The sequence below is a fragment of the Lonchura striata genome, chromosome 8 (assembly GCF_050655825.1).
Source record: "Lonchura striata isolate lonStrDom1 chromosome 8, ASM5065582v1, whole genome shotgun sequence".
In the NCBI taxonomy this organism is placed as follows: domain Eukaryota; kingdom Metazoa; phylum Chordata; class Aves; order Passeriformes; family Estrildidae; genus Lonchura; species Lonchura striata.
Window position 1 is genome coordinate 22,066,208 of NC_140710.1, and position 25,827 is coordinate 22,092,034.

A 25,827-nucleotide genomic window follows, 5' to 3' on the forward strand; every position below is an offset into this window, starting at 1 on the left:
CACAGCCTTACATTAGACAGTAGTACTCACCTCTTAGTTTTTCTATATGAAAGAGAGGCTTTACAGTTGGCAAATCTTAAACAAAGGAAAATAAATTGTTCTCTGACATGCAATGAACACCAGTGAACTAATCTGCATCCAAGGGTCTTTATACTTTTGATCTTCAAGGTATGCTAAATTTGCACTTTTGTTTTTACTTCCTCTAAAACTAGCCAACAGATTTTGGGCCTACAGAATCTTTTAGATTATCTTCCCATGTAGTCCCTAGAGCTTTCCCTCCACACATGACCCCTTCAGCTTTGTTGGTTTATCACATAACACAACTCCTTGATGAAAAGGGAGTTCAGCTGACAGCCAAGGGGAATCCCCCTGCTCTGTGTCTGCTCGCTGCCACTTTCTGAAGCAAGACTGCCAGCAAGCACTTGTCTGCACTGATAATTGTGAATTATATATTTGATCTAGGCTAACAGTGCAATTCAATCAGGGTTTTAACCAAGTGTGACTGTACATGTTGTTTAGACAGCTCTCTAAGTGATTTCAATTATGTTTTGTAATGAGAAATTAGGAATAAGCAGTGATAAACTTGGAACACTAAATCTGTTGCATGACTGTTCCTTTGATGGCTTCAAGCAAAATAAAATGAAGCCTCTTTCCTCTGTTCTGAGAGAGTCATGACACTTACCTGTACACACAGTTTTATAAGAACTAAATTATGTGTTTTCCTACTGACATTTGTAAATTCTATCCATGTATGGGACAGCACAAGATTTTATACATTAGAAGTAAATGATCAGTTTGCATAGTACTAGAGAACAAAATAATTTTCATCTTGTCAACTATTAATTACCTTTTTTATTGGTTCTGAAAACAGTAGGCCAAAATCCATCAAGAAATAGTAAAAATATCAAAATTATAACATACAAAACATCATTATGAAAAAAATATCCTATACCAATTAAAATCTACAAGTAAAATTATCAAAGTATTTTCCAATTCTGAAAAAAGGTTGAAGGCATTCATCCTTTAAATAAAAGTAAGCATAAGAAATAGATATGCAAGCACACAGTATTTTTAGCTCTAAGAGTAAACAGGATGTGTTTTCCACCAGAACTTCTGCAATGGTCAAATGCCGATCTCCAAACTCCTACTGGAGTATCAGCTTAATATATGTGGAGCAATAAGGACACCTTGAGGACAGTTAGAAAAATGCAAGAATTTCTATTCTGCATTGATATGAGAGGATTTACACATCCTTTGTAAATCTGAATTCCTTGGAATTGCCACATTATGTAAATTATAAGCTCTTAAAACTTTGGCAAACTCCCACAAGTCCCAAGAGTATTATTAATGCTCTCATTAGTCCTGAAATACTCAAATATGTGCTTACCTATAGGTTCACTACTTACTTGCTAGTAGTTTTGAGGACAGACCTTAATCTTGTTTTGACTTGCTTTTTTCCTTGTTACAGAAATAAAAAATTTTGCTCTGCATTCCTCAGAATAGTATTACCCTGTACATATTCTTAAAAGTAAAAATATGAAAATAGTGAAGGCTCCTGAAGAAGTATTAAATGCAAATCTACACAAAAATCAAAATTCCACAGTTCTTTGTCACTCTCTACAAGTTTCAAGTATTCCTTTAAATTTGTACCTTTCAAAACCCAAAATAACTAAAATTAAAAAAAAGAAAGTGGGAAGAGGAAGAAATCTTGTACCTCCCATTTTGCTTTTCTGCATGTGAAAAAGCACTTTCTTTTAGTCTAGCTCTAAGTTAGAACTGCAGTTGTGGGGCCATTTGTAAAGCCTTCTGTTTCTTTAGTGCTATCTGCAGCCTTTGAACCATCACATATTTCAGTTGCCTCAGTTTCCTCTGGCTGTGGTGGGCGAAGATCAGTTGTGATCAAATCAGTTTCCTGATCTGATTTTCCTACTTCACTGCAAAATTCAACTTTATCTTCCTGATGGCTGTTCTTCTTTATTTGTCCATTCTGTGCAGGGTAGGTACTGGCAATGGTGTCATACAGAAATTGGTATTGTTCCTTAAAAATAAAGAGAAGAAGTTAGGGTTAATGGAAGGCTCAGAGTCCAAGACAATCCATTCTTTCCTTTTTCTCTTACATTTTAGAAATGTAGCATGTAGTTGGACAATCAAGACTGCATATGAAGCACTTTCACAGTTTTTGGCATAGAGAGTATTGCTCCTAAGGTTTATTCTGGCTTCATGTGTACATAACATCTCCGAAACAGTGTTAGATATTCCAAGTTGTCACTCAGTGCCTTTTTGGTTCATAAAGTACCAAAATATGGTTTTTAGAGTACCTAAGTTGGAAACAACATATATTGTACTGAGTCTGGAAGGTCATGTAATAACCTGGCCATATCAATGACACCCAGGTCTGGTTTGTGGTAACTACACACTACACACTACACTGTGGTGTCACACTTCCTCTGGAGTGACTAAACAAAATAGTCAGTGGCTGCCAGCTTGCAAATGGACTTCATCTCCTAGCTGCAGAAGGGACACTGCATGTACCTCATGAACCAACTCAAGAACAGCAATTTATGCAATTTGTAATTTGATACGACACACCCTTTGCCAAAGGCAGTACAGAATTGCAGCTCTTGATATCTCAGACTCCTTCATTCCTATCAGCAAGTGCCACTGCCCAAATGGTAGTGAGTGTGAATGTTCTGATTACAATCAGTGCTCCCTATACAGAAATTATGCCCAAGGTTATGGGGATATTAGTGATAAAAGTAATCTCTTTTTTTTTTCCTTTTCTGTTTATTCATAACATTTACTTACAAAGGAGGAGACCATTCCCAGCCTGGTGCGACGAAGTGATTTTACTACTTGGAAAACATCTATTACTTCTTCGATTTCTGCACTTTCCAAAAGGGTCATTAAAGCACAAAATACACCAGTCTGCTGTGATCCATCACTAGAAGATGATGTAAAATACACAATTTACAAAGTAAAATCAGAAGTCTTCTGACTAAGTGTTAGGTACTTTTTAAAACTTTATACTGAATTATATTTCCAAAGCATTTTTTACTGGACTGAAATTGTCACAATTAAGTATACGTGTAGGATTCACACAGGACATAGTTTATCTAGAGACTACCTGAACCTGAAGTACTACTTAAAGGGAAGAAAGAAATTCAAAATTTCGGCCTTACAGAGTCAACTGTTGTTAGCAGGATTATCTTCTGGTTTAGATGGTATGCAAGGCTATTCCTGGAAATGGTCCTAGAAGAGTGCACTTGTATCCTGGAGTGAGAGATGACCCTAAAAACTCTACTGGATATTCACTAGTGCATCCTGCAAGTGCACTCTAACCTAGCATTTCCCCACAAAATAGGCGCACAAGCCAAGAGGAGCTGCTCATAGCACCTGCTCTGTGCTCAGACTTGCCCAAGAGAAGTGGGCTTTCTTTTCATCACTACAAACCAAAAGGCCAAACTTGAGCAATTCAAGGAATCTTCTTGGGAGAGTTGAGTTTCCAGACACACAGAAAGGCTTGTGAGAAAAGTTGGGCATCCCAAAATTACGGTTGCTATGTATACCCAGAACTTAGAGCTAGGTGAATGTGTGTGCTGAGTTCAGACCCACCAGCAGTGGACAAGCAGTGGGACACTGCGGGTTTTCCTGTTGTCCTCAGTAACTGGTCTGGCTGGAAGTTTTTGTTTAATGTTGAGGATCATGCTGACTAAATCTTTGGGGGTTTCTGGAACATCACAGCCACTCCACTGATGGTACTGATACTGATACACTTTCTGAGTTTCTTTTGTCTGGAAAACAGCAGTGGAGATGTGGTTATTTTTCAGGATAAAATACAGATTCACACAGTAACTCTATTGCTGCTGATTAACAAAGAAAGAATTATATTCCTGAGGAACTGCAGGGTCATAGTTCTACCTCATGAATATGAGGTAGGTAGACATCCAAGCTTTGTTGAAAGTACAAAAGACAGCTGATCTCCTGAGACTCCCCTACCACAATCTCAGCAACTCCCTAAATAGAAAACCTGAGATATTTTATAGCATTTCTCATGACTGACTGTTGGTCTAGAAGAGAAAAATATTTCCATTTCATAGAGCAGGAGGTAACTGCAGTGGGAACTGTTTCTTCTTCTTTCTTGAGGCTAAGTTTATAAATTTGTTTTTACATTTAAAAACTCTTCGAAAACCATGTTTTGGAATTTGCATACAAACTTTTACCTTCAGATGTGTAACATGAAATGCACGTATAGTATAGCTAGGACCAGAGTTGATATCTGCCATTTGAACTTCTATGCCATCATACATTTGCTTTCCTTCTCCCCAGTACTGTGCACAGAGTTCCTAAAATGGATAAAAATACAAGTCAGTGAATACCACTCAAATCTCCTTTTGCTTTGCCTTCCACATGCACTTAGACTGTATTGACTTTAAAGTAGGAGGAGTTCCATTGTATTTTAAAATATAGCATCATACACTTTTCCCTTAAAAATTCATTCAAAAGTAAATTAAGTAGGTAAATAATAGGGCAAAATATATTGGAAATGCAAATTCCTCACCCTATGGAAAAGGTTTGAGCAAGGGGAGGAGAGAGTGCAGTGCAGTGTTTTGTTTGCATGTAGAAGATATTCAGTGTGTCTGTGTGCAGACAATGCCCCCACCTGATCTGCCTCCTTCAGCTCTGTCAGCATAACAACAACTTTGACTTTTCTTTGGAACACCATTTGCCAGAAGTCAGAGATAGTTTCCTGCAGTGGTCCCTGTGTTGCAATCATGGCTTTTGGACCCCAGTAACCCTATAAAAGAAATATTATTTTTTTTCTTCGATTCATTTGAAATGTCTTTGTCAAACAATAGATCTTATCATTTAAGGAATCCCCTGTGAAATAAATTAATGAACCTGTTTGTTTATAGGGAAAACATGCCTATCATAGTAGGCATCGGTCTTACAGGAATTCTACTACACAAATGACACTAAGCTCAGTCCTCCTAAGAAGACTATCACTTCAGACTGACAACAAGATATATTGATGCTGCAGTGGCTGAGATCTCACCCTGCCATTTTTTGAAAAGCATATTTTTAAGAGGTAAAACATCCAATTTTACACAGGCATTTAATTTTACCACTAAGAAATTGTGTTTGTACTAAGCAAATGTGGTGCACCAGTCAGTTCACACTGAGCTTCCTAAAAATAAAGATACATTTACCCTGAATAGGTATCCTAACTGTGCAGCATTTCAAAGGATTCAGATAAATAGAACTTAGCTAGTAATTCCATTAAAATCAGTTACTTCATTTATGACCAATAACTGTTCTTCGGATATATAATGGTATCAAAAAATTGTTGGCTCAAATTTTCACTGGTAGGGTTTGATCCATGTGAATAACTATAGTCATATTTCACTAACAGGGACAATATTAATCTGGTTCCACCTGTAGATAGATGCCCACCAATGGAAATATATGTTATCATGAGGCCAGCTGAAGGCTAATGGTTTTAAACATAGATGGATTTGCCAATCAGCCATCAGTTCCATCTCCTTTATTCAACTCAATTATTTTCTATTGGGATGCGAACAAGAGAATAAGAGCTTTAGCTGAAAGTTTGTGAAATGTCTACAGTGGATCCTCTAAATACATACAGTTATGAAGGAAGCATTGATGTATTTGCTGGATTCCTCACAGTCGCTATCTTCATCCGAGGACTCATCTGAATCATGCTCACCCTCCTTACTGCAATCCTCTTCGTGCCTGATGGGCACTCGGTTAAAGTCATCTGTGTAAGACAAAGTGTCACTGTCACAGCACACGGCGCCTGGGTATGGCATTTGTGGAGGCAAGGGAATAGAAAAGGCCAGTCCTTTCACAATAGACTGCAGAACCAAGGCCACCTTGTTTGAAATAAATACTCCCAATAATTCACATTGGTAAAAACTCATCTCTTCTTTTTAAATCACTATAAGGAGTTTAGAATTTTACAGTATTTGGAAAAACTAATCAAATACTACTCTATAAGGTGATTTGCTCATTTTTTCAAAATTTTTCTAATAGAAGAAAACAGAAAATAAGGCAAGGTGAGATAAAATAAGGCAATGGAAAATACTTACATGGAATTATGTTGGCATTCCTATTTTTGCTTTTATTTTCATCCCGATTCCCAGTGTTCTGTGTCCGCCACCCCTTATAGGAAGGCAATCGCTGAAGAAAAAGGATATTTGATATTATGTTTGATTAAAATGGTTCTTGAGATCATTGTCTCCTCAGGTCTCTCAAACTCAGAATTCATCTTGCAGAGCTTCTCTCCTTACTTTTGTTCTTTAAACTGTGTAACATCTGAGCTACCATTTAAAAATGCCTGCTACACCATGTACAATGGCACAGGAAATCATGAACACAGACACAAGGAATCATTCTGTGAGCTCTATCTTTCTTAAAAATATTAACACCAAAGCAGAAATATAACTTCATTAGCATAAAGCTTTTTTTCGTGAGGTAAAGAAACTTTCTGCGCCAGGGAAATAAAATAGCACCTAAATGATCTGTGATAGAGATACCTGTGGTATCTCTCTAGCTCATGACTATTGTGCAAGGCAATTTTTAACACAAGTGGGAAGGAAGGGCAACTGGAATGCAAAGCTTATTTACCTGGAACTCTGCCTCCAGCAGAGAAGGCTCACTCGGGTGGTCTTTTCTTTTCAGATTGTTAAGGGAGGAATGCATTTCTGAGAGACTGATCTCTGTTTCTCCATACTGATTGTATTCCACCAGTGCTTGATGAATAAGGATGTACTGTGACTGGTGTTGCCCATTTGAACAGTTTAAACAAGAAGTTATTAAAGAGTAAAAAAAAAAACCTTAAAAAATAATTTTTTTAAATCATTAAAAATGATTACTCCCGTGATAATATCATTAGTGTTATTAATATTAAGCATTAACATCAAAATCAAATTCAAGTGTTAAAACTTTAAAATGCTGAAATAAGTTAAAAACATGCAATGCATCAGTCCACAACTTCTGTTGTATTCAACTCATATGAAAATTGCACTTGGGCAGATGTATTTTAGAATTTTAAAAATCCAGTTTGACTCTGCAAGTTCAGTTTTGCATTTATGGATTTATGCCAAAAAGCTGTTCTCCTTGGCTTCCTCTTCTAAAGTCTGAACTTAAAAAGTTGAAGTTTCTAAAATTGAAAAATTATGTGGGAAGTTCTTTTCCCTCTTAATACTTTTTAGAGCTGTATTTTCTATGAACAGCTTCAACTGAATTGAGCAATGCACTTGTGAGAAATACTGCTGAAGCCCTAGAACAGGAGAGTTGTGACAGCAGTTTCAGGGAGATACCTCTACTTGGACCATGAGGCATCGCTGCCGACGCAGTTTCACGATGTAGCCATAAACATCCACTCTGCCTTCTGTGTCCAGCCCCTCCAACATGGCATCGATTCCTATGTACGTCCCAGTGCGCCCAACGCCGGCACTGCCGTGCACAAAGGGACTTGGTTATCGACAGGCAATGGCATCAATTGCCAACACAAACAATTATGAGTTTGCATTTTTAGTATCTTTTAGTGAAAGCAAGGCCAACATGGACAAATAAGGTGTTTACAGCCAGAGAAGCCCAACATTGATCTGGCTGTTTTTCAAAAGTCTGTGTTATCCTCAGGTCTTATCAACCTGAATTTCCTTCTTATCCTTCAGAAAACAGGACTTGTGTATCTTTTTCTGCCTCATTTTAAAGTGTTTAAGTCACAATATCTGGGATCAGACAAAGACTTTTGCCAGATCCCTATTCTGAATAGCTTCATTTCAGTCATTTAATATTACCAAATTTTTTAAAGAATAATATATATTTACCTGCAATGAACCACGATCGGACCACTAAAAAAGTTGCTGAGGGCATTAACTCTGCGTCGGAGTTTGAGAAGGAGATGTGGATCCTCAGGGACTCCATGGTCTGGCCAGCTTGTGAATTGGATATGAGTGACATCTCTTCCAGCTGTCCTTTCTCTTCCCTAGAAAAAGTGAAGTGTGGTTTTTAATATATATCAATCTATATATAAATTAGTATGTGTATACAGATGTATATATAAGTCTAAGTGACTAGATTAAAGCCCGAAGCACCTGAGTCTTGAGTGGACTTTGGTATGTTGCTGTTAGACTAAAAGAGAGGACATAAATTTTGATAAAACCAAATGAGAAAAACCCCTCAATGACATTCTTTTACTGGCCAAGATTTATATGGCTGTACAGGCATTTTTCCACTAATTAACCTCAAAGTTCTTACTCATAGTTGAGTTATCCAGTTGTGCCAAAGCTATTCATACATTGTTTGCCATGGTTTCAGTAATTATACATCACTATTCTACCAGAACCGCAGAAGTCTCCACTTTCTTGCCACAGACCACTCTTCAATTCCCCAACCAATATCCATTTTATCTTTATTGATATGATGTCAGCTGAACAAAGAGCAGATATTTCTAAAAATATCAGACCTCAACCTGCTGCAATCACTCATTTCTAATGTCAGATTCCTTAAGGGACAGAGCAATGTCTTTATAAATAGGTGATTTTTAACATCCTGATCTGCTCACTGACCACCGCTTTCTTTTAATCAGATCACATCCTGAGTAAATTTTAATGCAATATTAGACAGCAGAATAGGAATTTCCAACTGTAATCACAAATCAAGATAGGCAGATTCTGTTGCTTTGCTGAAGATCTGCCAGCAGATTTACTCTTTGAGTCTGAATGCTTTTAGCTATGATTTAGGCTCCATTTATTATCATTGAAATATTTTTGCAAAGGGCCTGAGTTGAGCATCTAGCCTTTGATAGCAAATTTTGTTCTCAATTACACATAGAGCAACTCATGTAATTTCAGATGTGTGAAAGAGAACAAGTAACCAGCCTTAATGACTTTACACATTTCTAAATGATGATTTTAAAACACTTATATTTATAAACACACTTGAGATTACCAGAATTTGTGACTGTCCTACTGTACAATTCGCAGAAGGGAAGATAATGCTTACCAGTGAGTACACTGATTTTAGTTGCTGAGATACACACAAAGCAGCAAATTTTTTGTGTTAGAGAACAAACTAAATATATAAAGACATCACAGTGTATGCATTAATGTTTTACCACTTAGCAGCATATTAATAGTATAATCTTAAATATAGGTTCCAGAGGATTAAGGAAAAATGCCTTTTCAAGTAGGGAAATATATATCTAATTCATATTTCTTGCAAAAAATTACACCTACATCCAAGTTTTCCATTAAGCTATATGATGCTCAGGCAAGACAGCAGAGCATCTTCCACTGAGAGCTGACTCTTCTTTCTTAAAATACAGACTCCAAATAAACACTCCAGTTCCAGTCAGTCTCACACTTTTGAATCAACTTACATTTGTGATGTGCAGTTTCTGAATGACATAGTCTGGACACGTTTTGCTTTCATAGATCTTTACAATGATGTCCCCATACGTTGCAGTCCCATTCTCCATTGATGGCCAGTACTGGGCACATTTGTTCTGTGACGAGATGAAGTTAAGTAAGCAGCCCAGAAGTGAAGTGGCAGAGAACTGAGAGCTAGAAAAAAGCCTAATTTAAAGTAGATGGCAACTCAATATAGCTTTTCCAACTTTTCAATTCCAAATATCCAACAACTCAGGTCTCTGACCTGAAATTTATGGCCAGGGAATTTAAATTCACATGCACAGTGGAGAACAAAAAAAATCCTGTATACTAGTTGAAACAATGAAGAGTGACTGCTACTGTTGCCTGATGGCTGGAGAAATGTTTGCAGCTACTTCCATGCCTTGTTTTTCAGTCTTCAATGACGGCTGCTGCTCCTGCCTGCCTATAACATCAGCTTGGGTGTGCTGTAAATCTGCAGGCTGTCAGCATCTTTAACTGCAGCTAAAACAGCAGCTCCCCTTCTTCCTGCTGCACTTGGAATAAGGAACCAGAAGCAGACAACCTTCCACTTTAAAAAAAAGCAACAGACATAAAATATTCTTTCTAGGATCTACTGAGGACACTGCCAGGTTATCATAATAGACAGGGGAAAAATAGAAACCATACCTTTTCTGACAGATATATGAGGAACTACAGCTCTACCTATTCTGAATTAATTAGCTGTAATTTGGAAGCTCACCCTCTGATATGTATTGCTGTGACTATGTGACTAAAGTGGTATTTTCTGGAACGACTGGTAATTCCTAAGGCAACACTGTTTTGGCATGCTTTTTAACACAGGTTCTGCCACAATGAGGGAACAGCAAAGAATGAAATAAAAGTACTTAAGAAGAGTATGTAATTCAGCACAGCACAGCAATCCACTCAGTTTTCAGAAAAAAGAAAGATGGAAAGATAGAAGGAAGGAAGGACCCTCTTCTCACCCTCTTTCCTTCCTCACAGCGAGTCACCATGACAATAATGGTTGCCTTCTGCTCCCAGATCATTCTCCAGAAATCATCTGTGGTTTCATCCTTGGGGCCTAGAAGGAGATAATTTAAGGGACTTTTTCAGAGTGCAGCCACATGGAAAAACATCTGCATTCTTAGCCAGGCAACCTGAAGAGCTAACTAGAGATCATGCAAGTAATAGCCATACACTTGATTTGATTATGGCTGCTGCCATTAGGCTACAACATTTAAAAACTCTCATCTGTGTCTTTAGTGCATAGATATGAAATCTGAAAAATTTTGGTGCAAAATTATACAACATGAGAAATCTGCCTTTGAAGTACGATTTATTAATTGTCACTAAATTCCCTAAGCAAAAACTCATTGACAACTTTGTCATATTAAATGTCAAAATGTCAGATTTTCATTTTTCCTTTAAGCTCACTAATAGGATTTTACTACTCTAAAAAAAATGGGTGAAAATAAAGAAAACATATTCTTTTAAGATTATAAATTACCTTGTGCAGCAATGTATTTTCTTGGTTCTTTGAAGCCCTGTGAAAAGTACATTGTTATTAACTTTTAGAAAGAAAGTATGAACAATCTAAAAGATTTGCAGCTTTAAAAATAAATTTTATATGCAACAATTCAATAATACCAAATACATTACAAAGGTGAAAGCAACTCCAATGGAAATCCTCCAAGGTGCGTGCTGATGCTTTAAATTCACAGATTACAGGATTTTTTCCATAGAGTCTAGGACTTTTTTTAAGTAAAAGCCACTCACATCAATATAACTTGCATTGATATAGTCTGATCCTGGATCTCCTGGCATCTCTGAGAGCTCAACACGGTTATGGTCATCTGTTTAAATCATTTAAACCAACATAATTATATTATCGCAAGGCAGTGACAAATCAAACATATAAAACATGTCAGAATTATTACAAATACTCACATGGAAGAATATCAATGTAACGGTTTTTGTTCTGATTATGGGTTTTTTTGGCCTCCTTTATAGAAAATTTACTGAAGACTCTAGGAATACTCTGTAAAATATGAAATTTATTTTATTAGTTAAGCCTAGGTTTGAAATAGTCAAGTGAATATGGAAATAATTTGGACTTACTGAATCTGGAAGGTAACATTATACTTCATAAGACATTACTTCATATATTTCTTATATCTAAAGTTAAAAAAATTATTCTCCTTAATATAGTTAATGTATATCTCCTCAATTACATATTATTTATATTCCCATGGCTATGCAGTAAGACAAAGTTTAAAAATATGTATTAAAAGGTACTTTAGGATGAGAGGTATTTAGACTGCATACTTTATTCTTTTGCTGAAGAACACCTTCAGGAAAAATGAAGTATTTTCATCTTACAATGGGGAGAGATTGGTAGCAAAATTAACTGAGGACTACTTGACCTTAGATGAGAATCCACTCAATTTTCTAGATTATTTATTTATTTCTAACTAGTACATGTATTTCAAACATGTTCCTGGATGGGATTCTTCCAACCACCTGGATAAAAACCTGTGGTATATTTTGAGTGAAGGGCAAACCTGAAATTCTTCCAAGAAGAGCCTTCCTTCATCTGCAATCTTCCTCTTGTATGTGTCCAGCAATAGCTCTGAGGGTATTGGCTCTATATTAAGAAGTTGCTTGTCATCATCTTTAACTGTGTAAATAAATCAAATGTTTATTGTTACTGATACTGCAAATGCCCATCACACTTCAGTAAACGTGATTCTAAAACTGCCAGATAAATTAACAAAATAACTAAACTCTTTTTTTTTTTTAACTTGGTGTATTTATTTTTACAAAACTGGTGTTGCCTGAGCCAGCTGTGAAGCTGTGAGCAAACAGGCTGTGGGAATAAGAGAACTTCTCCAGCTCTGCTGCCTGACTGGAGACACCTCTGGAGGAGGCCACACGCAGGGACAGCACATCAACACTTTTGCACAAAGTGGTGACTCTCATTTTCAGGGCACAGCAACTGTCTCAACAACCACAAAAGTTACACAGCCTTGCCTTCTGCTTCAGTTCTGGTCAGTTATTGTCAGTGATTAAAATATAATATGTATAGCCTAACTTTCCACATTTTCTCCAGTTTATGTTCTGAGTTGCAATAATCTGCAATATCATCTTGAATGAAAAAATAACAATTGAACAAGTTTTAGCACCTCTTACTAGATATATATTAATTTTTCATTTACATTGACAAGTTGTAACTAAGCAAATGGATTTGAATTTCAACACAGTCCTACTTCCCATTTAATGTAGTTAGTTTCTGTGAATTTAGTGTTCTAAATTTTTTTTTCTTTAAGATTTCTGGTATTGACTGATCCTGTCTTTCTCCACAGGGATTGAAATCTTGTGCAAAAAGGCGCACAAATCTTTCAGTCTTTGGGATTTGAAAGCCTTCAAAATTTTTCAGTAAAAAACAACTGGCTAATATTCAGTCTCTTGTTTTGGAAAAAGGTGCACAGAAAAGGGAAATTATGTTTTAAACTGGATTTTATTCTGGATTTATTCTCAGTGTTAAACATATCACAAACATTGTCTGGGATAACTGTAATTGGGTTTTTAATTGACTAATAAATAAGAACTTCTCAAACACTGATGAACTTTCAGTTCACTCAAGTATATTCTTCTATGTATTTACTGGAGTATTTTTGTCCTCCATATAAGGTGTTATCATGTTGATATCTGTAATCTGTGTATGCAACCTGGAATGCAAATAACCTAAAGGTTGCAGCAAGACCTGAGACTAATTTTATTTCCATTTCCTAAATGGAAATAAATATAAATTGTTAAATATATAAAGATACTCACCTGCAACAAGGTTCACGCCTTCAGAAGAATTGCTGTAAGAAGCAAAAGCACCTGTAAATGCTTTGACTAGTAAACTATATATGATAATAAGTTAAATAAAATCAGTGAAACAAGAGTGCTGTCTGTAAACAAGAGTGCTACACCCAGGAATATGCAGAGATGGTTGGGATTCTTGTCCTCCTGTCCTCCCCTGAGGCTGAGAAACAAGGTGGCCACATCAAAAACCTTTAGTGCCTGCATGATTTTGCCTATCTCACCTACAACAAATGTGTATTTAATTTCTTCACTGAAGTGACTGTTCACACCATCTTCTCTTCTCTTGCTAGTGACAGAAAACTAACACATACCTAAAATACAGCAAGTTTAAATGCTAAGTAGCCACAGGCATCAGGGAATGCAATGACCATCCTTCTGTTGCCATCCTCTGTCCTAGAAAACTGCTGAGCCATTGAGAGGTCGCAGCAATAAGCAACACCTCCCTGAGATATTGTTTAGGGTGAACAAGCATTTAAAACAGTTCCAAGAAAGTGTGGATTATTTTTATTACTGCTGATTTAAATAACGAAGGAAATGTTTTCCAGATATTTCTGAAATTTTTTTCACAAAACTAGGGACAAGTAATTTTGTTCTGTGCCTCAAATAAGGGTAGAGCAGACAGATTTTAAATCTATTTCATTATATTTGTTTTGTTTGACAAACACCATAAAATTCGTTTTCTTTTAAAATGGTTTAAAGGTAAAAGGATATCTTTTCCCAGTCATTCCCATTAATGAAACATCAAATTTGTAACATTTTGTCACTACCCACTGTGAAATCTTGTGGAAAAAACAAAAGCTACCCCCATGCCCCTTCCATTTATGTAAGAGAGGGAGACAAACATGAAGCTTACCTAAGCTTTTTTTTGTGAAGATCATAGATTTTGTACAGAACCAGTAGTAAAGCAATTACAGTCACAATGATCATGAATGCCAAGAATATAATCAAGGCTCTAGAATTATCTACCAACAGAAAAAAAAAGACATTTAATATTTTTAAATTACTTTTAAAAAAAATAAAAAGAAACCTGTATACTCCCTAGAACCAGTGCTCCTCAATTTTTGGTTTAGGGTCTTTTTTGAGAAAAAAAAACTAAACAGGTTTGAGTTTGTTATGCCAAACATAGTAGAGTAGAGGAGGGAATTTTATGTTTTCATTAAGAAAACTTTCCCTTAAATTCTCCATGTCCACCTGTCAAAATGCTGCAACTCACTAGTTCAGCATTACAGTGCTTGTCTCCTGCTCTCTGTGACCTGTACAGTGCAGTTCTCAGTTGCTCCTAATCTGGGAATTGGGAACCTCTGCCAAGTCACAGATGTTCAGCTCCTGAAATGCAGGATCCGAACACAGGAAAATAATCCAAAAGTGAATCATGGCAGTTAGAGAAATTCATTTCTAGTTGCATTTGAATATTTTCTGAAGAAATCACAGCTGGGTAATAATTCTGAGTTATGATTAATGACTTGTCAACATGATCTGCTACATTAATACTGAATGGGGATATTTTTCAAATACAGAACAAATGTTAACTATAAAACAGGAAGTTTGCATTTTTAACTAGGAGCAATTTAACTGAATTCACAATTTACATTATTTATATTATGCTAAAATCGAAAGGCAAAGATGTTGTACATATTTACTTACATCTGGTTTTTATACTCCCCACTACCACTGGCCCATTGTATTCTCCATTAAAGACGAAGATCTGCATGCAGTGGGTGACAATAATAGGGATGTTCAGATATGACAAGTAAAAATTTCTGCCTATAATTCTTAAAAAACAAAGCTCAATGGATTTTCCAATTTCATCCATCTACTGACAACACCATTGACAGCAGTGTCTGCTGTCAATCTCTGTATTGACATTTATAGTGCAGCTCAGGTTTCTACCCAAGTTAAAGCAAGATCTGGATTCAAAAATATAGAGATGACAGGAAAAATAATTTAGAGAAAATAGGAAACACACTTTACAAAATAAAAATCAGATGCATCTCAAAGCAAAATAAATTTTGTCTTTTATTAAGCCTCTCCAATCTGAAAAATAACTGTGCAATAGATAAAAAACCCATTTGCTGCAACAGTGAAGATACAAATAGTCCACTGAATTTGATGGTTTTAGTACAAATTTATGTATGGGTAGGTAATTCATAGAAGTTAATTAAATAGGGTGTTTTCTTGCATCATTAACTTTTGGGTATTTAAATTGTATTAGAACACTAACTTTGTTCAACTGTGTTTATGTTTTGTCATATAATTAATATTTATTTGATCTTTTAAATTTTCTTAATAGAAATTCCTGTCAGATCTAAAAGACAGCTTGCAGTCAAACATTTCACACTGTTTTTTTTTTTTTCCTTGCGAATCTTCTATAACTTGACCAGAGTCCTTTACTTATCAGCTAAGCCCATAAGGCTTTCTCCAGTTTTTGGGCAAGAATTAAGCAAAATATGTGCAAAACAGAAGCCAGGATTTAGAGCTGCAGAAGCAAATTCCTTATGTAAGGAAAACTGCTCACTGAAAGTGGTGGACAAAAACCCTAAATGGCACAAAGGTCCTGTGCTACTGGGAAAATGCAAGGATCTTTTGCTCCTAGAGGACCTCATCTTTACTTTTCAAATATAAAGCTCTCTGAGCAGAATCTGTTGAGAAAATTCTGACAAAATATTGAAATGAAAATGAGATTACTCAAGTTCCCTGAAACTACATTTGTGCAGGTAAAATCAGAGAAGGAAAAGAATGTGGGGAGTAAGTGAAACTGCTTCCTAAAAGTAGTAGAACTCCATCACTCTTACTGGTTACTTTCCTGCCTAAACTTTACTGAGAGGAGCTATCAGGATATAAGAAATATTCCTACTGGCCATATTAAGGGAATCACATAAGACTATTGGTTTTGCAGGCAACCCCAAAAGGGTGAAATGCCTGACAGATGAGAAAATTGCAGGAAGCCTTCAGGAAAATGAAGTGTATAAACAGAGGATGCATTTTTCTTGCTGTTAGAACCTATGTGGATTGATTGCTTGACAGGTTAGGCACATATGCATTTTAGTTCCAAAATAATAATTACTTTTTTACACCTAAAGCCTACAGATTATAAATTGACTTCTCTAACACCATATTTGCCTTCTTTCCCTAAAATCAAGCATAATAAGCTTAAACAATGAAAAATGCAACAATATTTTATATATTTTAATAAAATAAACTAACTTACCTTAAATGTATAGTTTGTCAGGTAAAAGAGATTTTCTCTTTTAAATTCACATTTGCTTTTGTTTTCAATTTTTTCATCATTCTCCCAAATAAATTTAAATTCTGCACGTGGTCCAAACTCTCTTTGTTTTTTGCATGTAATCTGGACAGCATTATCAGCTGTCAATATTGTTTTAACATGATTCACTTTTTCTGGTACTGTAGACAAGAAAAAGGGTTACTCGCTCTATTTCATCATTTCAATCCAAACATTTCAAGCTGTATGTGCTCAGTCTGTTTCCTGTCTTGTCTCAATAACTTCATATATTTTCTTCCTAAAAAATTTCAATCCCACTTTAACAAGATAAGTAAAATCAATTTTGACTTAATCATAAGCTTATCTAAGCTGAAAAAGATGAGATGTGGAACTAAAATTCTCTACTGACAGACTGCAAAAGTAGTATGATGGCAAATCTCTCGTACATCTCACATCACTTTCTCATTTGAGGAACATGGGGCAACAGACAAGACAGGCGAATAAAAGATTTCTCCATGTGAATATTCATTTCAAAAGTATTTTAAATTAAATTTTCTCCCAGAAGTCACTAGTATATTCTAATATTTGGAACAGTGTCCTTATACTTAAGTCTGGCCTAAAGCCACAAAAACTTTTTAATGATACAGAATCTGTTAAATCTAATCTGTGGTTTCAAACTCTAGTTTCTTCTGTTGCAGCAAATGTTGCAGGTTTCAGAATGAGGGGCACAGCCAGGGGACCTTTCACTATGAGCTGATAAAACCTTTCAGAAAGTAAAATGAGGCCGCCTTTGTAAGGCAGCCTCATTTCAATAGCCATATCTCAGCAGCCACATTTCAGTAGAACACCACCATGGAAATTTTCTACAAAATTATGTCAACTTGCAAAACATCATATTGAGAAAAAATAAAACCCAAAAAACTGCAGCTGATATTTTCTTCATATGAAGAGCTAAGACCTGTAAGGCTCTATAAACAGATCAAATAGCCCAGGTGAGGAATCGCAGGATATTTGACTTGGCTGAATGTGAGGTTACATCATAGCTGATAATTTTTATCCACAGGGCAGATCTGTTAGATTCCTATTCCACTTGCTGCTGAAAGAGCTGTGATGAGGAGAAAGTGAACATTTCTGGAGGCAATGTGTTTGTTGAAGATGAAAACATCTTTTATAAAATGTAGGGATTTTCCTGCTTCCAAGGACTTGTGTTCTACTGATATATTCTTCAATTCAAGAAGCCATAAAACTCTTCCACTTCCTGCTTATCTTGTTATTAACTGTTGTGACAGCTGGAGAAGGTCTATTTAATACCATTAATTAATGATGTAACTCATTCTTTTTGCAAAAAATAAGGGGAATGAGGTTGTTTGCACATCCATAAACTTATATTGAAGACTTTAATCTTCCCCTGAGTTATTAAAATAAGTGCAATGCAGAAAGTGGGGGCTTCAAAATATGCTCAAACTGTATTTTTATAGAGAAAAGAACCATGATTATGCTCATATTAGGGCTGCCTAAAAATTAAAGCCATATTTAAATTTGCATTACAGCTAATTCTCAGATCAACTTGTTTATATTTATCAGTAAATCAACTTATCAGCTCTTTTATTTTTTTGTGGAGCTTCAGGTGACAATTCTGATTCCTGTATACTTCAAACCATATATTTGAAAGGATAGCCCCAACATGCTTAATTCAAAATGTTTTCTTTATATTAGGATATGATGCTTCCTAAAGATTTCACGAGAATTTCAAATTAATGAAATCTTCTTTTAAAAATTATATATATATAAATATATAGGAAAAATATTAAAATGAAGTGCATAATTAAAAAGTAGATCAACATTAAGTAATATTAAAAGGGGCACTAGTTATATGAATGTCAGTACAATTATTTTCATTTTAATCAGTTTCTTGGTTAACAGTAATACTATGTATAAAATATAACATACTACTCTAGGAAAGTACAAATTCTTTGTGTTAGTGTCAGCCTAGGTCATAATAGTTAGCAAAGAGATTTACCTCCTGCATTTGTTACAAATGCACAGCTTTTATTTCTACCTTCAAGTATATGATTTTCTTTGTTGATTGTATATGGAATCACAGATACAGAAGCATTGGTATAAGTTTCAAACCCGTCGAAAGTACAGTGAGTTGTGTTGATTTTTGTCTCATTAAACCCTGAAAAATGAAATTAATAAAATTAATTAAATCTATGTTAGGAGCACAGGAACTCTTACACTTTATCAGAGCTACTTGTCATGTGTAATTCTATTTTAATTACCTTAATCTGGTTGCTTTGCTTACTAATGCTAAGTGAAGGCTCAGGAAGAAGAGGAAATACATAAATACATAGAGTATTTACATATAAAGAGTACCTTCAGCCTGGGAAGGGGTAAGTATAAAGGTGTCACTGCACACTGAGCAAGTCTATCCTGGTGTGATGCCTGAGATGTGGGGGTATTCCTGCTTCCAGGAGTGGCAAACAGCAGGAGAATGGAATTGCATGAGGAGCAACATGAGTAGAGCTACTGCCCAGGCTGCCCTGGGCTTCAGTGCCTCGGGGAGCCAGGGAGCCACGGCCTTCCCATGTGCCTGCTGCCTGCTTGCCTCTCTGCAGCCACACGTTACTGCCTCCACCTCCTACACTGGCCAAGCCAAACCAACCACAGAAACTGGCTGGTGGGGCTGCCATCCTTTTGGGTTTTGGTCAAATGTGGGGCATGGAGAATGGGAGATATGATTTGCATCAAGAAGCACAGAAGCACGACAGCCTTCGGTTCCTGTGGCAGCCCAGGTTTACATAACCTGCAGTATGTGAACAGAAAGGCTGAAAGGATCAAGCCAGAACTAGTTAAACCTGATACATATTTATTATTATCAGGCTCTTCATATTAAAAACCTTATTTTCCAATTCTTGTTTTGAAGAAAAGCTTGCACCTGGAGAACATGATCCCAGTACAATAGATACAAATTTATTCATTGAAATGTAAAATGGCCTAGACCAGCATATCTGGAAGGAGTGGCCATTTAGCAGAAGACAATCCCCTGGCTATACCCATCTAAACATGCTAATACCTAACTGCCATGCATTTGTGCCAACTGAAGGGTGACAAGGTCAAGTCCTGACATGGTAAACCAAATACTCTCAACTGAAAGTTCAACTGGAACAACCTTAAAGGAAGGAAATTTTAACATTTGTCTGAAAAATAAATTGCAGTGTTAAGAGATTCCAATACGACTTGACAGTGCATTATAGCTGGTGTTCTGTAATTATGTACATGCAATGAATTATTTAACAGTGAATATACTTACATATGCCTCCCACAAAGAATTTCACAAAGTAGCCATGTATGGGACCGTTAGAAGTGTCCCTAGGTTCTGTCCAACTAATTGTTACACCTGTGGTAGTTTTATTTATTATTTGAAGGTTTTCTGGTTCTCCTGGAACTGTTGTAAAGGAAAAATAACAATAACTAGCAATAAATGAAAATAAAAGTATTCCTCTTTTGACCTATTTTGATTAATTAGATTAAATTTCATCTGATAGTAAAGCAAGATACCAACAACATGTAATATTTTTTGTACTCTATTTCAAAAAGGTATACATAATTATAAACTGAGTATATGTAAAAGCATCATATTACAGTAATTTCATACATTTCATTAATTCAGGACAAGGTGAATACAGCAACGTCACATTTTACTAAAATTGTCCAGTGTATTCAAATCAAGAATTTAAGACTTGTTTCAGACTAGGTCTGTGCTTTTTTTGTGTGTGTGTCTTCATTCAAAATTCCATATATTTGACCATGTTTTCAGTCTCCAGAACAACAACAAAAAATAATTACGGTCTCTGATGGAAGGAAAGAATGGGTCAGACTGGAGGACTGAGAGGATGGCTGCAATGAAAGAACAACTACTAGGGCAATAGACCAGAAAGGAGGAGCTGAAGGAGAAGCAGAGTGTGGCAGAGAATGCTGCTCAAAGTGCATCTTTAACCCCAGGAAACCTAGACAATGGAGTTCATAGTAGGAGTTCCCAGAAATATTTGGAATGTAAACCAAAAGTAAGCATTACACTTACCACCATAGTCTGTATGTATGATGAGGTTTTGGCTGCCAACATTGATTTCATTAAAATGTATGGATCCAGTGCAGTCGTACTGACGGTTTGGTGATAAATCTTCCAGCACTCCACAAATTCCATTATCTGTACACAGAAGAAGAGCTTTATCAATATTTTTCACTACTCCAAAAGCATGTGGCACCATTTTAACTGAGATTTTCTCTACCATATTTATTTGATATAATTTGTAATAAGCTATCATGATATTCCAAACAGAAAAATCTACAACCTGATCCAATGACTAGATTTTAGGTTCTTACATACTAACTTAGTTTGCATAGACCTTTACTTTTCATCAGTAAGGGTCATAATTTGACTTTCTAAGGAAACAGCTTTCCTACAGAAATCAGAACATGTCATGGGGAGTTTGGCAGAACACTGGATTGGCTTCCTAGCTCTTCAGCTCCCTGAAGCAGGAATTCTCCAGCCCCAGCCATTCATCACCCATTTTTCTGGGACACATGAAGCCACTCAGCATCCAGATCTGCCCCATGACACTAGGTGTCTCTGAGCCAGCATGTCCTCAGGCTGGCTGGCTGTGAGAGCAGAGAGCCTGGCCTCACACCATCCAGGAGCCTGTGCAGCCACTGGCCAAGGCAGCCTGCAAGAGGTCAGCTCACAGCACGAGCAGACTGCAGCATTTCCAAACTGCTCAGCTCCCCTTCAGAAAATCAAACAGGACCTCAAAATCTACAGAATTTGTGCAACTTCTGAAACTGGTAAACTCAGCAAAAGAGGCCTCTGGGTTTGAACTTTCCCAGATCCGCACTTTTGGGGATGGTAGTCCTCCAATCCCAGGAATTCTGAGCTACCCTTTCCTCAGACTGGCACAATAAAATTAAATCTGCCAGTCTTTCATCAAAATACAACATCAATAATGATTTTAAAGATAAATAAATAAATAACCCACTTTCAGAATACATTGAAAGTGTCCCATTGCAGGTAACAGTCACATTAGCACAGGCAAGTGAGATACTCCAACATAACCTGGCAGAGGTGTTGCCTTGGTTGTTGACTTGAAGAGGTTCATTGGCAACTGGAAACAAAGAATATTATACATCATTATGACATTGGCTATATTGAGTCTTTAAATTTTGTTTATGTTTCTTGACTTGTTCTGCAATATGAAGATACAATCAGCATAGAATAATATACAAAGAATTTAATAAGAAATGGAAAGAAAAAATTGAAAAAGTCTTAATGAGACAAAAACACACAGGTATTCAAATAATAAATTAACGTTTTAGTGCAGACATTCAGCATAAACACCAGTTTTGAAGTGGTGGCTGGTCTTGCTATTGCTTACACAATGCATATGGCCAATGCAGTTAAAGTTCCCTTTTTCATTTAGAATGGAAATACTATGGTTTGTTTTCATTGTTCTTTAAGAAAATACTGAGAAGTTTTAATATACAACTTCAAAATAGCTTGCAAACCATGGACAAAATATGAAAACTTTCTGTCTGATTCTCTGTAAAGCAACAAGAATAGATAAAGAAACTTGGGAAAATTGAATTACTGCATATAAAAATAAATTCTAAAAGAAACAAGGAAAGAAATTACTAAAACCCTTGTACACCTACCTTTTGGAACAAGAAAAGAAGAAGAAGTACTGTCTGAACACTTGCCATTTTTAACTTTAACAGTGTAATTCTGGCATTTTGGAAGCTCTACTGATTTGTTGCTGGAACTCACAGTTATGTCTATGCCATCCCCCAAAATAATATATTCTTTGTCTTCTGTGGGAATGTTCAGTAAAACTGAAGCCATTTTAGGGTTGTTCTCAGAGTCTTCTATGTTATTGATAATATCTAAAAGAAAATACACTGTAAATGGAGATGAAAATACCAGAACTGTTAAATAACTTTAATCTTACTTCTTCCAGAACTGGAAGACATTTTCTAAAACAATTAATTGATCAGTTTCAATGCTAATTGATCAGTTTTATTTTTTTACTGCTTTATCAGCTTTACCAATTTTCTGTATTTGAGTTTACTATTTGGTCACATTTCAAAACTGAAGGAGAATAAGGGGTTTGGTTCTTACCACAAGATGCTTCAGGTATCACTGTGGTAGTTTCTATAAGAAAAGAAAACAATATGAAGGTCTGTCTTAAGAGATTTGGTATTTTTTCCATAGAGCATTGAAGAAGAGGGACCAGTACTGCCCCATACTCTTTTTTCAATATATTCAATACAAGTAAATGTATTTAGCACTCATCTCACATTTGAAATAGGGAAGAAACATCAGCTGTACATAACCCCATTCTTTAACTAGTTATTTTAGGGATCATGTGTCTTTCACAATTTTCCAGTGACATCAATGAACTAGAAATCAAATTGGTTATTAATAAAATTTCTGGGTACAAAGTTACACAAGAATATTCCAAAATCATACATTCTCATAGCAGTATGATAAACTACAGCAGTTTTCCAGGATATGTGTGCTGTGGAATGGGTAACTGAACTGTATAAAATGTCACCAAAGAAACAAAATTTACCTGCTTTTTGCACTGCCACTCTTACCTTTGGAAAGAGATTTAAACAGTACCGATTGTTTAATGACTACTTTTACACCAGAATACCCAAAATAAATTTTTGCTGGTATTTTCAGTAGAGAAGCTTGAGCAAAGGACTTCATCCTGCAAACAGTTACTTAATATATCCCAAGGTAAAGGTGTCACTAAAACACACTGATATCTAATTTCTTCATATATGGTAGGCCCTAGATTTGCCTGCCTCTAGGCTGGGAGTCACCAGCTGAATGGTGGCCCTAAGGAGAGGACACACTGAGAAGGACCACTGGAGATTCACCAAGACTGTAAGGGGAAGAACACTGACAAGTAAAAGCTAAGTTCAGCTTGTCAAAGAGCAGACAGCTACTTGAAGGACAGTTCAACAAGACGGAAAGTGTCCAGCTCCTGGATTACTTTGCACATGCACATACATATATTTTATTGACCTGACTAACTCTTTACAGCCCAATGGCAACTAAAATCACTGTAAGTGCTTGAGCTACTAGATGCCAAGAAAGTCTTACTGCTGTGTGAAACCAAAGGGAAGACACCAGAAGACAGAGAGGCACACAGATCTTGGATGTATTTACACTTTTTTGCTGCTTGGGCAAATTTCCGTGAATAACAAGAGGAGTACTGATGCAATAATTGACAGATTTACCCTCCTGCTATATGCCACTGTGTGGAAATAATTTCTGTTTTGCAGTTGCTTGACAAGTAACAAATCTGGTATCTTTAATATTACTCATAAACAGTTTGTAAGGTTCCTAAAAACATTCTTAAGTTTAATGCCATTGTATGCCTAATTTGTATGCTTAGGTTTGATTCATTCTAAATTAATTGCCTCATTCAACCCATTTTCTGTGTCTGATGTATCAGAACTGTGGTAACTGTGTGCAAGTTTGTCACCTATTGTGTGAGTGGAGCTGAGAGTGGGGCTGATCCCAGTGCTTGCTGGCATGTTGACTGATGAGGTGGTGCTGTGCAAGGATGTTGAATTGTTATCATCTGTAAGAAAATAAACAACATATCAACATTAAAATTGAAATTCATTCTTTCATATGGCTTTTTCATCAGAAATATCCTACACTACAGCACTTCCCTGGTTTTGTTTTTTCTTATGGGATTTTTGTAATTTAGAGAAGACTGCTGAAAGAAAAGTGATGTTAATATATTACATAAACAAAAAAAAAGAGTATTTAAGTAGAAAGCAAATTTTTGGAGCATACCACTTTCAAATGAATTTTGCAATGTACAATGACAATTTTTTTGGTCAATATTTAGTCATAATTCCAGATGAAGTCAAAATAAAAATAGTGTTACAATCTGTGAACTGGGAAAAACTAGAACATTTTGCTATATTCTTACAGTAAAACACAATTATGAATAGTGTGTGTGCTGTTTCATAAACAGAAACTCTAGGTAGTGCTCATTTGCTGGATCATGCATCTTGCTCACTATATTTCTTACTATACTTCATTCTTTATCTCCCTGTTTATAAACCACTGACAGATCTCTATATTCACTTTTAGGCTCATTCCTACTGTTCTTGATTTGCGGACAGCCTTGTTGGCAGCAGCTGGCATTTTGATACTACTGTGGTGACAGCAAGACTCAGCCCTCAGAAACCAGACCGGGCCCTCCGATACCAGATCCTGCACACAGTCCTGGCATTGCCACCATGCCAAAGCACCAACACCTTCTCCATTTGATGAGCCACGAGCTGAAAAAGGCTACCCTGGTGCTGAATGGTTTTGTTTTCCCCTAGAGTTTCTAAGGGAGGACAGCAAACCTGCAGAAGCATCCCCGAAGGCAGAGGGGGTGCGTGCGGTGAGGGCAGCAGGGCTGCTGCTGCGTGCCGGGCTGCTCGGGGCCGTGCCGGGGCTGGAGAAGTGCGTGCTGTGTGCGAGGCTGGCACCTGTGGAGAGGTACAGCAGGGTCGGTAATGCTCCATCCTTGTGTGCCCGGCCCAGCAGGGACAGAGCTGCCCACAACACCAGGCTGCAGTGCCGGAGCACTCTCCTACTGAGACACTGGGAATTTTTAACAAAACAAAGGCACATCAAACATTTAAAGTGCAGGGGATTCAACAGGTGTCAGATGAACAACCCGGTGAGTGTATTCTTTTTTGGTTATGATTGTGCCTTCCACACTAAATGCTGTGTTTTAAAATATACCTGAATACATTACTCAAAACCAGCCTATTAAGACAGCGTATTTCATTGTGTTGGGTGAATGAAAAAGCATTATACACTCTGTGAGGTAATTGTGTGTGAGAAACAGAAAGAAGAAATTGTCAGGGAAGAAAAAAAAAATCAGTGCAATTCTTCCATGTAAATTGTTTCTTACCAGGTGCGATCGTTGTTGTCTCCTGCCCTGAAAAAAGAGAGAGAAAAAGTGTAAATTAAACTTCCAAGGAATTTGCCAAAAATATAGACACAGTCCTTCCTCCCAAATATCAGCTAAGTTTTCCCCAGGAAATTACACATTCTTAATTTATATTTAGTGGATATAGCAACAACCAGACACTCAGAATATCAAATATATGGTCACAGAATCACAGGTCAAGTCAGGGTTAGAGAGAATCTTAAAGATCATCTAGTTCAAACACCCTGGCCATGGGTTGGGATACCACCCAGCATATCAGGCTGCTCAGGGCCCCATCTGACCAACT

General features: G+C 36.5%; 1 protein-coding gene across 5 annotated transcripts in view; it reads right to left on the bottom strand.

Annotated features, from left to right (window-relative positions):
• Positions 1 to 833: 833 nt before the first annotated feature.
• Positions 834 to 25,827, bottom strand: part of PTPRC (protein tyrosine phosphatase receptor type C) — a 58,415-nt gene continuing 33,421 nt past the window's right edge. For 2 of the 5 annotated variants that reach the window (XM_077785490.2, XM_085585961.1), the window contains 28 exons: positions 25,503 to 25,529; positions 24,063 to 24,161; positions 22,685 to 22,717; positions 22,222 to 22,449; positions 21,549 to 21,674; positions 20,597 to 20,722; positions 19,826 to 19,960; positions 18,533 to 18,691; positions 16,498 to 16,694; positions 14,934 to 14,994; positions 14,143 to 14,251; positions 13,254 to 13,285; positions 11,981 to 12,096; positions 11,367 to 11,457; positions 11,196 to 11,272; positions 10,927 to 10,963; positions 10,403 to 10,500; positions 9,407 to 9,532; positions 7,854 to 8,011; positions 7,341 to 7,476; positions 6,646 to 6,795; positions 6,108 to 6,198; positions 5,643 to 5,776; positions 4,661 to 4,795; positions 4,221 to 4,343; positions 3,613 to 3,791; positions 2,806 to 2,941; positions 834 to 2,038 (listed from right to left, as the gene is read on the bottom strand). In XM_077785490.2, coding sequence (XP_077641616.1) covers positions 1,766 to 2,038; positions 2,806 to 2,941; positions 3,613 to 3,791; positions 4,221 to 4,343; positions 4,661 to 4,795; positions 5,643 to 5,776; positions 6,108 to 6,198; positions 6,646 to 6,795; positions 7,341 to 7,476; positions 7,854 to 8,011; positions 9,407 to 9,532; positions 10,403 to 10,500; positions 10,927 to 10,963; positions 11,196 to 11,272; positions 11,367 to 11,457; positions 11,981 to 12,096; positions 13,254 to 13,285; positions 14,143 to 14,251; positions 14,934 to 14,994; positions 16,498 to 16,694; positions 18,533 to 18,691; positions 19,826 to 19,960; positions 20,597 to 20,722; positions 21,549 to 21,674; positions 22,222 to 22,449; positions 22,685 to 22,717; positions 24,063 to 24,161; positions 25,503 to 25,529 — 3,392 coding nt within the window. In that variant the 3' untranslated portion in view covers positions 834 to 1,765. Of the gene's footprint in view, positions 2,039 to 2,805; positions 2,942 to 3,612; positions 3,792 to 4,220; positions 4,344 to 4,660; positions 4,796 to 5,642; positions 5,777 to 6,107; positions 6,199 to 6,645; positions 6,796 to 7,340; positions 7,477 to 7,853; positions 8,012 to 9,406; positions 9,533 to 10,402; positions 10,501 to 10,926; positions 10,964 to 11,195; positions 11,273 to 11,366; positions 11,458 to 11,980; positions 12,097 to 13,253; positions 13,286 to 14,142; positions 14,252 to 14,933; positions 14,995 to 16,497; positions 16,695 to 18,532; positions 18,692 to 19,825; positions 19,961 to 20,596; positions 20,723 to 21,548; positions 21,675 to 22,221; positions 22,450 to 22,684; positions 22,718 to 24,062; positions 24,162 to 24,945; positions 25,072 to 25,502; positions 25,530 to 25,827 lie in introns of all 5 variants that reach the window. The other 3 variants (XM_021547393.4, XM_085585962.1, XM_031505517.3) reach the window with 2 other exon arrangements.